At 40.9% G+C, this 15591-nt stretch overlaps 1 protein-coding gene across 8 annotated transcripts in view; it reads left to right on the top strand.

Moving 5' to 3' along the window:
- F8 (coagulation factor VIII) overlaps positions 1–15591 on the top strand; it is a 139216-nt gene that overhangs the window by 55649 nt on the left and 67976 nt on the right. For all 8 annotated transcript variants that reach the window (XM_054509701.2, XM_064574776.1, XM_064574774.1 and 5 more), the window contains 2 exons: positions 7352–7566; positions 9777–9927. In XM_054509701.2, the coding sequence (XP_054365676.1) occupies positions 7352–7566; positions 9777–9927 (366 nt within the window). The remainder of the gene's footprint in view (positions 1–7351; positions 7567–9776; positions 9928–15591) is intronic.

The raw sequence follows: 15591 nt of genomic DNA, 5'->3' as shown, positions 1-15591 counted from the left end.
CGCGGGGCTCGATCCCAGGACCCTGGGATCATGACCTGAGCCGAAGGCAGACACTTAACGACTGAGCCACCCAGGCACCCCTCTATTTTTATTTTTTGAGGAACCTGCATACTGTTTTCCAGAGTGGCTACACCAGTTTGCATTCCCACCCAGTGCAAAAGGGTTCCCCTTTCCCCGCATCCTCACCAACACTTGTTTCTTGTGTTGTTGATGTTAACCATTCTGACAAGTATGAGGTGATATCTCATTGTAGTTTTGATTCGCATTTCCTTGATGATCAGTGATGATGAGCATCTTTTCATGTGTCTGTTGGCCATCTGGATGTCTTCTTTGGAAAAATATCTATCAGGTCTTCTGCCCGTTTTTTAATTGGATGATTCATTTTTTGGGTGTTGAATTTTATAAGTTCTTTCTATCTATTGGATACTAACCCTTTGTCAGATGTCATTTGCAAATATCTTGTCCCATTCAGTAGGTTCTCTTTTAGTTTTGTTGATTGTTTCCTTTGCTGTGCAAAAGCTTTTTATCTCTTTTAACATTTTTTATTTAAATTCAATTAACATATAATGTATTATTGGTTTCAGAGGTACATGCCTGTGATTCATCAGTCTTATATAATACCCAGTGATATTACATCACATGCCCTCCTTAATATCTATCACCCAGTTACCCCATCCCTCCACCCTCCTCCTCTCCAGCAACCCTCAGTTTATTTCCTATGATTAAGAGTCTCTTATGGTTTGTCTCCCTCTCTGGTTTCTTCTTGTTTTACTTTTTACTCTTTTCCCCTATGATCCTCTCTTGTTTCTTAAATTCCACATATTGGTGAGATCATAATGATAATTGTCTTTTTCTGATTGACTTATTTCACCTAGCATAATACCCCCTAGTTCCATCCACATCATTGAAAATGGCAGGATTTGGGGTGCCTGGGTGGCTCAGTTGTTGAGCATCTGCCTTTGGCTCAGGTCATGATCCCGGGGTCCTGGGATCGGGCCCTGCATCAGGCTCCCTGAATGGCAGGAGGCCTGCTTCTCCTTCTCCTCCCCCCTGCTTGTGTTCCCTCTCTTGCTATCTCTTTCTCTGTGAAATAAATAAAATCTTAAAAAAAAAATAAAATGGCAGGATTTCATTTTTTTGATGAATATATATATACACATACATACACACCACATCTTTTTTTTTTTAAAGATTTTATTTATTTGACAGAGAGAGAGAGAGAGACATCACAAGCAGGCAGACAGGCAGGCAGAGGGAGAGGGAGAAACAGGCTCCCCACTGAGCAGGGAGCCCAATGTGGGGCTCGATCCCAGGACCCTGGGACCATGACCTGAGCCGAAGGCAGACGCTTAACCGACTGAGCCACCCAGGCGCCCCCACGCCACATCTTCTTTATCCATTCATCTGTCGATGGACATCTGGGCTCTTTCCATAGTTCAGCTATTGTGGACATTGCTGCTATAAACATTGGGGTGCTGGTGCCCCTTCGGATCACTACATTTGTGTCTTTGAGGTAAATACCTAGTAGTGCAATTGCTGGGTTGTAGGGTAGCTCTATTTTTAACATCTTGAGGAACCTCCATACTGTTTTCCAGAGTGGCTGCACCAGTTTGCATTTCCACCAACAGTGTAGGAGCATTCTCCTTTCTCTGCATCCTCACCAACATTTGTTTACTGTCTTGTTAATTTTAGCCATTCTGACTAGTATGAGGTGGTATTTCATTGTGGTTTTGATTTGTATTTCTGTGATGCCAAGGGATGTGGAGCATTTTTCATGTGTCTGTTGGCCCTTTGTATGTCTTCTTTGGAGAAATGTCTGTTCATGTCTTCTGCCCATTTCTTGATTGGATTATTTGTTCTTTTGGTGTTGAGTTTGATAAGTTCTTTATAGATCTTAGATACTAGCCCTTAATCTGATACGTCATTTGCAAATATCTTCTCCCATTCTGTTGGTTGTCTTTTGGTTTTGTCAACTGTTTCCTTTGCTGTGCAAATGCTTTTTATTTTGATGAAGTCCCAATAGTTCCTTTTTGCTTTAGTATCCCTTGCCTTTGGAGACGTGTCTAGCCAGAAGTTGCTCCAGCCCAGGTCGAAGAGGTTGCTGCCTGTGTTCTCCTCTAGGATTTTGATGGATTCCTGTCTCACATTTAGGTCTTTCATCCATTTTGAGTCTATTTTTATGAATGCTGTAAGGTGAGCATTTTTTCATCCATGTTCATTAGGGATATTGGTCTGTAATTATCCTTTTGGGGGGGGTCTTTGTCTGGTTTTGGGATCAAGGTAATGCTGGCCTCATAGAAAGAGTCTGAAAGTTTTCCTTCTATTTCTATTTTTTGAAACAGCTTCAGAAGAATAGGTATGATTTCTTCTTTAAATGTTTGGTAGAATTGCCTGGGAAGCCATCTGGCCCTGGGCTCTTGTTTCTTGGGAGATTTTTGATTACTGCTTCAATTTCCTTTCTGGTTATGGGTCTGTTCAGATTTTCTATGTCTTCCTGTTTCAGTTTTGGTGGTTTATATGTCTCTAGGAAAGCATCCATTTCTTCCAGATTGCCTGGTTTGTTGGCATATAGTTGCTCATAATATATTCTTAAAATTGTATTTCTTTGGTGTTGGTTATGATCTCTCCTCTTTCATTCATGATTTTATTAATTTGGGTCCTTTCTCTTTTCTTTTTGATAAGTCTGGCCAGGAGTTTATCAATCTTATTAATTCTCTCAAAGAATCAGCTCCTAGTTTCGTTTGATCTGTTCTATTGTTCTTTTGGTTTCTATTTCATTGATTTCTGTTCTAATCTTTATGATTTCTCATCTCATGATGGGTTTAGGCTTTATTTGCTGTTCTTTCTCCAGCTCCTTTAGGTGTATGTTTAGCTTGTGTTTGAGACTTTTCTCATTTTTTGAGAAAGGCTTGTATTGCTATGTTTTTCCTTCTTAGGACCAACTTTGCTGCATCCCAAAGGTTTTGAATGGTTTTGTTTTCATTTTCATTAGTTTCCATGAATTTTTTAAATTCTTCTTTAATTACCTGGTTGACCCATTCTATTCTTTAGTAGGATGCTCTTTAGTCTCCATGTATTTGAGTTCTTTCCAACTTTGCTCTTGTGATTGAGTTCAAGTTTCAAAGCATTTTGGTCTGAAAATATGCAGGGAATAATCCCAGTCTTTTGGTACTGGTTGAGACCTGATTTGTGACTCAGTATGTGATCTATTCTGGAGAATGTTCCATGGGCACTAGAGAAGAATGTGTATTTTGTTACTTTAGGATGGAATGCTCTGAATATATCTGTGAAGTCCATCTGGTCCAGTGTGTCATTCAAAGCCCTTATTTCCTTATTGATCTTCTGGTTAGATTATCTGTCCATTGCAGTGAGTGGGGTGTTAACGTCCCCTACTATTATTGTATTATTATCATTGTGTTTCTTTAATTTTGTTATTAATTGGTGTATATAATTGGCTGCTCCCATGTTAGGGGCATAAATATTTACAATTGTTAGATATTTTTGTTGTATAGACTCTTTAATTATGATATAGTATCCTTCCTCATCTTTTATTACAGTCTTTGGTTTAAGATCTAATCTCTCTTATAGAAGGATTGCCACCCAGCTTTCTTTTGAAGTCCATTAGCATGATAAATGGTTCTCCACCCCCTCACTTTCAATCTGGAGGTGTCTTTGGATCTAAAATGAGTCTCTTGCAGACAGCATATGGATGAGTCTTGCTTTTTTATCCAATCTGATACCCTGTGTCTTTTGATTGGGGCATTTTGAATGGCTCATTTACATTCAGAGTAACTACTGAAAGATATGAATTTAGTGCCATTATATTACCTGTAAAGTCACTGTTTCTGTAGGTTGTCTCTGTTCCTTTCCGGTCTGTTATTTTTGGGCTCTCTCTTCACTTATAGGATGCCTTTTTTTATTTCTTGCAGGGCTGGTTTAGTGATCACAAATTCTTTTAGTTTCTTTTTGTCCTGGCAGCTTTTATCACTCCTTCTATTTTGAATAACATCCTAGCTGGATAAAGTATTCTTAGCTGCATATTTTTCTCATCTAGCACCCTGAATATGTCTTGCCAGTCCTCTCTGGCTTGCCAGGTCTCTGTGGATAGGTCTGCTGCCAATCTAATATTTCTACCCTTGTAGATTGTTCTTTTATTTCTCCAGAAAGGGACTCTCTAGTGTCTTCTCTGCTTTTCTCAAGCCTAGCTAGTATCTTTGTAATCGTTATTCTGAACTCTAGTTCCAACATCTTACTTATGTCCATACTGATTAGGTCCCTGGCAGTCAGTACTGCCTCTTGTTCTCTTTTTTGAGGTGAGTTTTTTCATCTTGTCATTCTGTCCAGAGAAGAATAGATGAACAAGAGAACAAAATATTAAAATGGCAACAACGACCCCAGATATAAACTAAACACTAAAATATACACTAAACAAACCAGAAGAGACCTGAAACCAAAAAAGAGAGAAAGAGAGAGAATATAATCAAGACAGGTGAACAGAACAGAGCAATATACTGGACCCTGTGTGTATTTTGGTCTATTAGAAAACTAGATCCTAAAATTGTAAAGAAAGAAAAACTCATATACGTATAAAAATATAGTTAAATACAATGAAAGGATGGAATGTAACTGTAAAAATGGAAATTAAAAGACAAGAAAAAACAAAAGAAAAAAAAACAACAAAAAAGGAAGGGATGTAAACAAGCAGGTGAACAGAGCAGAACAGTACACTATCTCCTGAGTATATTTTGGTCAGTTTGTTAAAAGAAACTACATCTCAAAATTGTAAAGAAAGAAAAACATATACATACAAAAATAAAATTAAATACATTGAAAGGATAGAATGTAACTGTAAAGATGAAAATTAAAAAGACTTTAATAAAACAGGGCGCCTGGGTGGCTCAGTTGGTTACGCGACTGCCTTCGGCTCAGGTCATGATCCTGGAGTCCTGAGATCAAGTCCCGCATCGGGCTCCCTGCTCGGCAGGGAGTCTGCTTCTCCCTCAGACCCTCCCCCATCTCATGTGCTCTCTTTCTCATTCTCTCTCTCTCAAATAAATAAATAAAATCTTTAAAAAAAAAAAAGACTTTAATAAAACAAAAAGCAAACAAATAAAAAAAACAAAAAAGGAAGAAGAAAAAGAAAAACAACAACAACAAAAAACAGACTATGATCAGACAGATGAATAGAACAGATCCATACACTAGATTTTGGGTGTATTTTGGTCTGTTAGAAACTGCATCCCAAAAGAAAGAAAGAAAAACATATATATATATATATACACACACACACACACACAAATAAAATTAAATAGAATGATGGGATAAAATATAACTGTAAAAATGAAAATTTTAAAAGATTTTAAAAAGAATGGGGCACCTGGGTGACTCAGTTGGTTAAACGACTGCCTTTGGCTCAGTTCATGATCCCAGGCTCCTGGGATCGGGCTCCCTGCTCCATGGGAAGCCTGCTTCTCCCTCTCCCACTCCCTCTGCTTGTGTTCCCTCTCTCACTGTCTCTCTCTGTCAAATAAATAAATAAAATCTTTAAAAAAAAATAGAAGGCAACTGTCTAAAAAAAAAAGATTTAAAAAAGGAGCTCATAAAATAAGAAATTCATTGAAAAAGGAAAGAAAAAAAATTAAAGTTGAAAGACTAAAGAATCATGGTAAAAAAGCCATGGATTCTATGTGCATTATTCCCCTAGCGCTGGAGTTCTGCCGTTCTCATTAATCGGTAAACTTGGTCTTGGCTGGCTGTTCTTGCTGATCTTCTGGGGGAGGGGCCTGTTGCCGTGGTTCCCAAATGTCTTTGCCGGAGGCAGAATTGCCCCGCCTTTGCCTGGTCCGGGCTAAGTAATCTGCTCAGGTTTGCTCTCTGGAGCTTTTGTTCCCTGCAAGCTTTCTGTACAGCTTTGGAGGCCGAGAGTGAAAATGGTGGCCTCCCAATCTCTGCCCTGGAGGAGCCGAGAACTCGGGGCCCTGCTCCTCAGTGAGCCCCCAGAGAAAAGCAGTCAGTCACTCCCGTCTCCCCGGTGTCTGGCCGCACTCCATGCTCACCCAGCCTGTGACCCAGCATTTCTGTCTCTGGCACACGACCCCGTGTGTAGTCTCCGAACCCAGCAGATCACTGTAGTGTGCTCCCATGCCGCTCCTCCCAGGGGACGAAGGGGAGTCTCCCCAGATCTGCCGCTTCTTGGGTCCCTGCTGGAGGAGCAGTGGCCCGACTGTGCCACGGATCACGGTTTATGGCAACCCGGAGCTGAGAGCCCGCGCCTGGGCTCTGTCTCTGCAGCCGGCTTCCCCGCTCTGATACCTGGGAGCTCTGCCGCACTCAGGCACCCCCGGTCTTTCTGTGACCCCGAGGGTCCTGAGACCACACTGTCCCAGTGAGGGTTCCACCTCCCCGCCCCCAGCCACTGGAGTGACGTCCCTCAGCAGACAGACTTCTAAAAGTTCCGATTCTGTGCTCTGCAGCTCTATCACTTGCCAGTAGCGGCCGACAGAGGCTCCCTTCCCCCGCGGTCTATCTTCCCGAATATCGCCTCGGATTCACTTCTCCGCACGTCCTACCTTCCAGAAAGTGGTCGCTTTTCTATTCATAGAGTTGTAGCTATTTTCTTCGATCTCCGGTTGAGTTCACAGGTGTTCAGAATGATTTGATAGCTATCTAGCTGAATTCCTGGGACCAGACAAAATTTAGGTCTCCTACGCCTCCACCATCTTGGACTCTTCCCTCCTGCAAGTTTTTTATCGTGATGAAGTCCCAATAGTTCCTTTTTGCTTTTGTTTCCCTTGCCTTTGGAGACGTGTCTAGCGAGAAGTTGCTGCAGCCGAGGTCAAAGAGGTTGTTGCTTGTGTTCTCTTCTAGGATTTTGATGGATTCCTGTGTCACATTTAGGTCTTTCATCCATTTTGAGTTTATTTTTGTGTATAGTGTAAGAAAATTCTTCTGCATGTGGCTGTCCAATTTGCCCAACCCCATTTGTTGAAGAGACTGTCTTTTTTCCATTGGACATTCTTTCCTGCTTTGTTGAAGATTAATTGACCATAGAGTTGTGGGTTCATTTCTGGATTTCCTATTCTGTTCCATTGATCTATGTGCCTGTTTTTGTGCCGGTACCATACTGTTTTGATCACTATAGATTTGTAATAAAACTTCAAGTCCTCGACCCACTTTTATTGTAAAACAATTGTGTGAATCTTAAGCTTATAATAGGCGCAAATTTAGTTTCAATTTATTGAGAAGCTTCACATGTACATATAAATTGGTAGAGCCCTCGAAATAACAGGATTTACCAATATGTGGCTTGTTATACTCTAATCAAGATATTTTGTGGTTTGGGTATGGGTAGGCATGAAACATTTGAAAGATATGCCAATTCTGCCAGGAGAGGTATTCAAGTATAAATGGACAGTGACTGTAGAAGATGGGCCAACTAAATCAGATCCTCGGTGCCTGACCCGATATTACTCAAGCTTCATTAATCTGGAGAGAGATCTAGCTTCAGGACTCATTGGCCCTCTCCTCATCTGCTACAAAGAATCTGTAGATCAAAGAGGAAACCAGGTGAGTTCATGTCTTTCAAAGTTCTGGGTTTGATGGACTGATGATGCATATGAACTTTCAGATATTTCCTATACTCTCTCAGTGTACATCCCCCTATAGTCTGCAGAAAATATAATAGTCTGCAGTATTGGCCAATAAAAGAAATGAGCTGGGTTTCTCACAGCTGTTTTTGAATTTAGTTTGGTTTAATAAACTTGCCTGCTGGATAGATAGGAGAGCCTCTCCTATTATATTCCTTTTTTTTTTTAAGATTTTTTATTTATTTATTTGTCAGAAAGAGACAGCGAAAGAGGGAACACAAGCAGGGGGAGTGGGAGAGGGAGAAGCAGGCCTCCCGCTGAGCAGGGAGCCCAATGCGGGGCTCAATCCCAGGACCCTGGGATCATGACCTAAGCTGAAGGCAGATGCTTAACGACTGAGCCACCCAGGCGCCCCTCCTATTATATTCCTATAATACTCATTCCCAGTCTAAAATTTCACTCTGGTGGCCACTGCCTGGGTCACTTGGAAGAGGATGTGACTCTTGATCTTGCGGTCATGAGTTCAAGCCTCTCATTGGGTGTAGCAATTACTTATATAAATAAAACTTTAAAAAATTTAAAATTCCACTTTCTGTAAATGATCTTGCTCATTTTTACATGTTGAACTACCGCTCATTTTTAGATGACCCATGAATCTGTATCAGAGTGTAGACTTCTCCCCTGGATGTCTCATCATGAGTGACTCAAAGACACCTCAAAATGAACATATCTGCAGCATCTAGCATAGTGCATGGCATGTAGTAGGAATTCAATAAATATTTGTTGAGCAGAATACAGGGAAAGATATAAAATATTTCAGAAATGTTTAGAATTTAGACCACTTATACTGCTTTAAGAAAATAAAGCTAGGGGCGCCTGGGTGGCTCATTCATTAAGCATCTGCCTTCAGCTCAGGTCATGATCCCAGGGTCCTGGAATCGAGCCCCACATCAGGATCCCTGCTCAGTGGGAAGCCTGCTTCTCCCTCTCCCGCTCCCCCTGCTTGTGTTCCCTCTCTCGCTGTGTCTCCCTCTGTCAAATACATAAATAAAATCTTTAAAAAAAAAAAAAGAAAAAGAAAATAAAGCTAAATTCTCTGCATAAGGAAAGCCTAATGCTGGGGTGCCTGGGTGGCGCAGTTGGTTAAGCACCCAATTCTTGAATGTGGTTCAGGTCATGATCTCAGGGTTGTGAGATCAAACCCCACATCAGGCTTGTGCTCACTGCAGGGTCTGCTTAGGACTCTCTCTCTCCTTCTGCCACTCCCCCTCAAAATAAATAACTAAAATCTTTTTTTAAAAAGGAGAAAGGAAAGCCTAGTGCTTCTCAAAAACTCATTGCTTGCATCAGAATAACTCGTTGCCATATTGCTGAGACTTGACTGGATGTCAGTTTGGTTATTTACTACATAGGATTTTTACTAGTCTGAAAACATTTCCTTGGTTTAGAGAGTAAAGCACGTGAATTTTAAAACACATGACACACAAACCCAAAAAGGCATATATTTGGGCAAGTACCTGTCCTGACAAATTTTTCCTAATTATAGTTTTTTCCACCAGTTTTTTGGAAGAGGATTGAAATGTACCTCTATATTTTCCAATGTCCTCTCCTCAGCATTTTGGTTTCTGTAGTGCTAGGTTATGCAAAATGAAATTTATACGTATTAATGAAGTTTACACATTAAATCTTAACAGAATCAATTAGCAAATAACTCATAACTTTGGTTCATATACAAACTGCTCTTCTAAAAAGAACTTTAAACTTTTTTAACAGAAAACTTTAGATATTAATGTTAGTTAACATTTTATGGCCCATCTTAACTTTGTTATTTGATTTGTTTTCTATTTTTAATTTTTTATAGATTGGTAGCTTTATGGAAAGGCAAGCCTTTCCATAAAGCCTTTATGTCTTTCCATAAAGTTTAGGAAAGACATTAATCTTCCTTGACTTGACTAACTTGTTTGAGAAAAACACTGAATAATCACTTGGTCTTTAAAGTTGCCCTGAGGACACATTTGCTCTAAAGTTACACTCACTGCTACTCCCAGGCCCTGGTATATGTGCACATATGTAGACTGCTAATTTTTATGGGACAATACTAATAGCATTTCTTTCTTTATGATCAAAGTGACTATTCACTTATTATTATTATTATTATTATTTATTTATTTCAATATGTGTAATTAACAGATGATGTCGGACAAGAGAAATGTCATCCTGTTTTCTGTATTTGATGAGAATCAAAGCTGGTACCTCACAGAGAATATGCAGCGCTTCCTCCCCGATGCAGATGTAGTGCAGCCCCATGATCCAGAGTTTCAAGTCTCTAACATCATGCACAGTAAGTAAAGCAGCACTCAAGTCCAGTGGGTAATGGATAAAGGAAAACTGAAGCCACCAAATTGATGTCCAGATAATAGATTAACTTATATGCCATGTAAGAGTCATATTTCCTTAAAAATTATTACATGGGGGTGCCTGGATGGCTAGGTCAGCTAAGCATCTGACTTGATTTCAGCTCAGGTCATGATCTCCGGGTCGTGGCATCGGTCCCTGTGTCAGGCTCCATGCTCAGTGGGGAGTTGGCTTGAGATTCTCTCTCCCTCTCCCTCTGCCCATCCCCCTTACACAAGCTCTCTCTCTCTCTCTCTAAAATAAATAAATCTTTTAAAAAATTAATATATATGAACGTATACAGTTTTATATAAAGGCTTAATTATGATCATATACTGCATATATTTTTTTCTTTTAGAAGGGATTTCAAAGGATAAATCAAATAAGATACAACTTTCGTTTACCCAAATATGCATAATCCATCCTTAATATAAAATGTACTCAGGGTTCCTAGCTGGCTCAGTTGGTAGGGTGTGCAACTCTTGAACTCGGGGTTGTAAGTTTGAGCCCCTTGTTGGGTATAGAGATTACTTAAAACTAAAATCTTTTTTAAAATGTTTTTAAATTCACTCAATTGGTAAGTTACACATGAAATACAAAGGGAATGCAATTTTACACATGTAAACCAATTGCCAGCTATAGCAATTTAAGTCAAATCAATCAATACACTGTACATTAAAAAACAACAGATTCAGCAGGATTGGTCTCTTCGGGGGCCTCTTTCGTTGGCTTGTAGATAGCCACTTTCTGTGCCCTCACATGGTCTTTCCTCTGTGCATGTACATGTCTGGGTACAAATTTCATATGTTTTTTTTAATTTAATTTCAATTAGCCAACATATAGTACATCATCAGTTTCAGATGTAGTGTTCAACAATTCATTAGTTGCGTATAAGCCTCAGTGCTCCATGCAATACATGCCCTCCTTAATACCCATCACCCAGTTACCCCATCCTCCACCCCCCTCCCCTCTGTAACCCTCAGTTTGTTTCCTAGAGCCAAGACTCTCTCATGGTTTGTCTCCCTCTCTGATTTCTTCCCATTCAGGTTTCCCTCCCTGTCCCTATGGTCCTCCGTGTTATTCCTTATGTTCCACAAATAAGGAATGTTCCCTTATGTTCCCCTATGCTAATTGACTTTCTCTGCTTGACTTATTTCACTTAGCATCATCTCCTCCAGTCCCATCCATGTTGATGTAAAGTTGGGTATTCATCCTTTCTGATGGTTGAGTAATATTCCATTGTATATATGGACCACGTCTTCTTTATCCATTCATCTGTTGAAGGGCATCTTGGCTCTTCCCACAGTTTGGCTATTGCGGACATTGCTGCTATGAACATTGGGGTGCATGTGGCCCTTCTTTTCACTACATCTGTGTCTTTGGGGTAAATACCCAGGAGTGCGATTGCTGGGTCATAGGGTAGCTCTATTTTTAAGTTTTTGAGGAACCTCCACACTGTTTTCCAGAGTGACTGCACCAGTTTGCATTCCCACCAACAGTGTAAGAAAAAAAAAAAGATGGAAAATTTTAAACTGAAAGATAAATGAATCATGAGAAAAAACTTCATATTATATATACTATTTTTCCCTAGCGCTGGAGTTTTGCAGTCCTGTGTGCTCCATAAACTTGGCCTCAGTGTAAGCTGCTTCTGGTGGCTCTTTGTGGCTTTTGTTCCCTGAAGGCTTTCTGTGCCTCTTTAGAGGATGAATATTAAAATGGCCACGCCCTGATCTCCAGCCCCAGACCTGAAAGATCACAGTCCCTTCTCTTCAGTAAACCCTCAGGGATAAGCAGTCTTCACTTCTGTGTGTGCCAAACTGCAAACTCCTGCGGTGTGCACCCACAACAATCCTCCCAGGGGAAGGCGGAGGGTAGCAGTGTTTTTGCCCTTTGCAAGGCCTGCACACAGAGAGCGGTTGCCCAATCATGCCGTGGTTCATGGTTTATGGCGAACTGAGCTGAGAGCCCCCTCCTGGGCTCACTGACCATAACTGGTTTCCCTGCTCCAACGCTTGGGAATTCTTCAGGCTCAGGCACCCCTGTTCTTTCTGTGACCCCAGGGATCCTGAGACCACACTGTCCCACCTAGGATTCTGCCCTGCTTTGCCACCTGAGCACCTTTCAGGCAGGGAAGTCCCTCACCGGAGCTGACTTCTAAAAGTTCCAATTTTGTAGTCCACTGCTATATCACTTTCTGGTGGCTGGCTGATTGAGGCTCCCTCCCCCCATGGTTTATTTTCTGATATGTTGGTTCAGATTCACTTCTCCATACCTCCTACCTTGCAAAAAGTGGTTGCTTTTCTATTTGTAGAATTGCAGCCATTTTTTCCTTAGATCTCAGTTTGAGCTCGCAGGTGTTCAGAATGATTTGACAGCTATCTAGCTGAATTCAAGGGACTAGACGAAATGAGGTCCCCTACTCTTCTGCCATCTTGCCTCCCCTCCACAAATTTCCTTTTCTTATAGAGACACCAGTCATAGGGGCGCCTGGGTGTCTCAGTCAGTTGAGTGTCCAACTCTTGGTTTCAGCTCAGGTCATGATCTCAGGGTTGTGAGATTGAGCCCTGCATTGGGCTCCATGCTCAGTGGGAAGTCTGCTTGAGTTTCTCTCTTTCCATCTCCCTCTGCATGCCCCTCTCTCTCAAATAAATAAAATAAATCTTTAAAACGAAAAAAGACAGTAGTCATATAAGACCTCATTTTAATGAATGACCTATTTAAAGACCCTGTCTCTAAATACAGTCACATTCTGAGACACAAGGGGTTAGAACTTCAACATATGAATTTGGACAGGAGCACAATTCAACCTATTACAAAAATACATATGTGTATGTGTTTTATACATACACACAAATCAGAATGGTCAAAAATATGATAAAGAATTTCAGTCTCGGGGCACCTGGGTGGCTCAGTCATTAAGCATCAGTCACTCTGGGAGACAACTTGGCAGGTTCTTATAAATTTAAACATATACTTAACATATGATCCAGAAGTACCACTCCTGGGTATTTTCCCTAGAAAAATGAAAACTTATGTTCACACAAAAACCTGCCCATGAAGGTTTACAGAAGCTCTATCCATAAGTGTTAAAACTTGGAAACAGAGAACTTAAGTCTTGACCCAGGGGTACCCCAGAAGCACTCACCCTGTGGTCATGCAGCACCAGGAAGGAAAGCCACACCAGAAGGGGAGAAATGCCTCAAGGATGAAGCTACCAATCAGGAGGAACCAGAGGCTAGAGTCTAAGCCCAGAGTGAAACTGTATGGAGAACCTGTGAGAGCAGCACATACATGTTGCTGAGAGTGAAATCCTCTTCTTCATTTACCACTTCTGAGGTTCACCCCTCTGCACCCAGCTCCAATGATGAGGAAATAATTGAATTCTTTGTCCAGGAGCTGAGTAAGCAGCGCTCCCCCTGACCACAGGGACCCAGAAGAGCCCGTCTCTCCTTTCTGCACACTGCACTTGGCACCCTGCCTTCCTTGCCCTGACTTGACTTGAAATTGGCTGAAGACTACAGGAGAATGCCTCTTACCCACTTCCCATCCCAACTGGAAAATTCCAAGTGATGTGGCCTCACTGGCACCACGCCCACATGTGGTGGGAATTTCACATCCCCTTGTTCTAGATTCACTTTAAGGCTTAATGCTTTGAATTTCTGTTTGCTTTGTAAATACATACACATGTATGTATGCATTTGTGTTTTGCAGGATGGGGGAGAACATTTTTTGGTTTTGATAAAATTGGGTGTGAGGAGATTTTGAATGCTATAGCTCCAAGCTTGTTCCATTTGGGGCCAGCAATTTAAAGTGGGGGGATGTCCCACCAAACTAAGAGAGTCTCCCCCCAAACCAGGGACCTCCTTCCCACTAGTGCCTTCCCCCTTGCTTTCTTTTTCTTTTTAAAGATTTTATTTATTTGAGAGAGAGAGAAAGAATGAGCAATGGTGAGGGGCGGTGGGGAGAGAGAGAGAGAGAAACAGACTCCCTACTGAGCAGGAAGCCTGATGCAGGGCTCGATCCCAGGACCCAGAAATCATGATCTGAGCTGAAGGCATATGCTTAACTGGCTGAGCCACCCAGGTGCCCTACCCTCCCCCTTTCTATGAGGAATTAAGATGCTATAACTTTTTGGAAACTCAGTTTTGGGGGGTTTTATTTGGATATGTTTTGGGGTCCATGCCATTTTTATCCCCTGGGGAAAACTTGATGACGAAGAAAGGAAAAAAGGAGGAAACCTGTCCTTTCCCCCCTTCACCTGTAGCTTCTTGAAAATGGGCCTCTGTAGAACAAATGTGCCAGTTTTTATTAAAAAACAAAATAAAAAACTTGGAAACAATCAGAACGTCCCACAGTAAGCAAATGATTAAACAGACTGTGGTACATCCATACACTTGAATATTTTTCAGCAATAAAACAGAATGAACTATTGATATACACAACATGAATGAACTTCAAAGGCATTAAGCCGAGTGATAAGATCCAGTCTCAAAAGGTGACATACTGTATTATTTCATTTACAAGGTGTTCTGGTGAAGGCAATGGTTATCAGAGCTTGGAGTGGAGGAGGAGTTTGACTATTTGCAATGAAGAACTCCAGTACAGTGGAGTTTTCTATGTTAAGTGAGATGTTCTGTATCCTGACTGTGCTCGTGGTTATACACATTGACATATGTGCTAAAACTCATAAAACTGTGCACCAAATAAGAATCAATTTTACTCTGTAAACTTCTATTTTTATTTTTTAAAGTAATCTCTGCACCCAACATGGGGCTTGAACTCACAACCCTGAGATCAAGAGTCACATGCTCCTCCAACTGCTGGGGTATGTCTCATATAGCAGTGTTTGTAGTGCCTAAAACAGAAAAACTAAAATCAAAGATGATGCCTATTGTTAGAGGAAGGTTGAATATATTCCGGCACACCCATAATATGAAATATTATGAAGCCATTAAAAAGAATGAATTAGCGGGGCACCTGGGTGGCTCAGTCGTTAAACATCTGCCTTCAGCTAAGGTCATGATCTCTAACTCCTGGGATTGAGCCCCACGTCGGGCTCCCCGCACCATGGGGAGCCTGCTTCTTCCTCTCCCTCTGCTTGCTGCTCCACCTGCTTGTGCTCTCTCTTTCTCTCTGACAAATAAATAAATAAATAAAATCTTTTTTTTTAAAAAAAAGAATGAATTAGAGCTGTACCCAGCTACTTAAAGCAATTTCTATGAAATATTGTTGAATAATATATTGCAGGTGCAGAAAAAGTGTATATAATATGATCTCATTTTTGTAAAATAAACAATGACCACAAAAGAGAAACCATAGATATGTATGCATATAGGTCTATGTAGAGAATGATATGGTTTCAAGACAGAATGATATGTTCTAATTGTTCTGGATTGGGGTCTTTCCTCAGTATTTCTAATCATATCTCTAGCACTTTACTCCCACTTTGTTTCAAGAACAAAATTTTGTAAATTATATCAAGAAATACTATGGCAATATAAGTCTTGAGAAGAGGGATTTGATGTTCTCTTTTTTCAAATCCAATCCATTTAGGGGCGCCTGGGTGGCTCCGTCGTTAAGCGTCTGCCTTCGGCTCAGGTCATGATCCCAG

Source organism: Mirounga angustirostris, unplaced genomic scaffold (genome assembly GCF_029215605.1).
Source record: "Mirounga angustirostris isolate CCGP_5_RB_7025 unplaced genomic scaffold, mMirAng1.0.hap1 SCAF_11, whole genome shotgun sequence".
Lineage (NCBI taxonomy): Eukaryota > Metazoa > Chordata > Mammalia > Carnivora > Phocidae > Mirounga > Mirounga angustirostris.
This window is presented reverse-complemented; position numbering and strand designations above follow the sequence as displayed.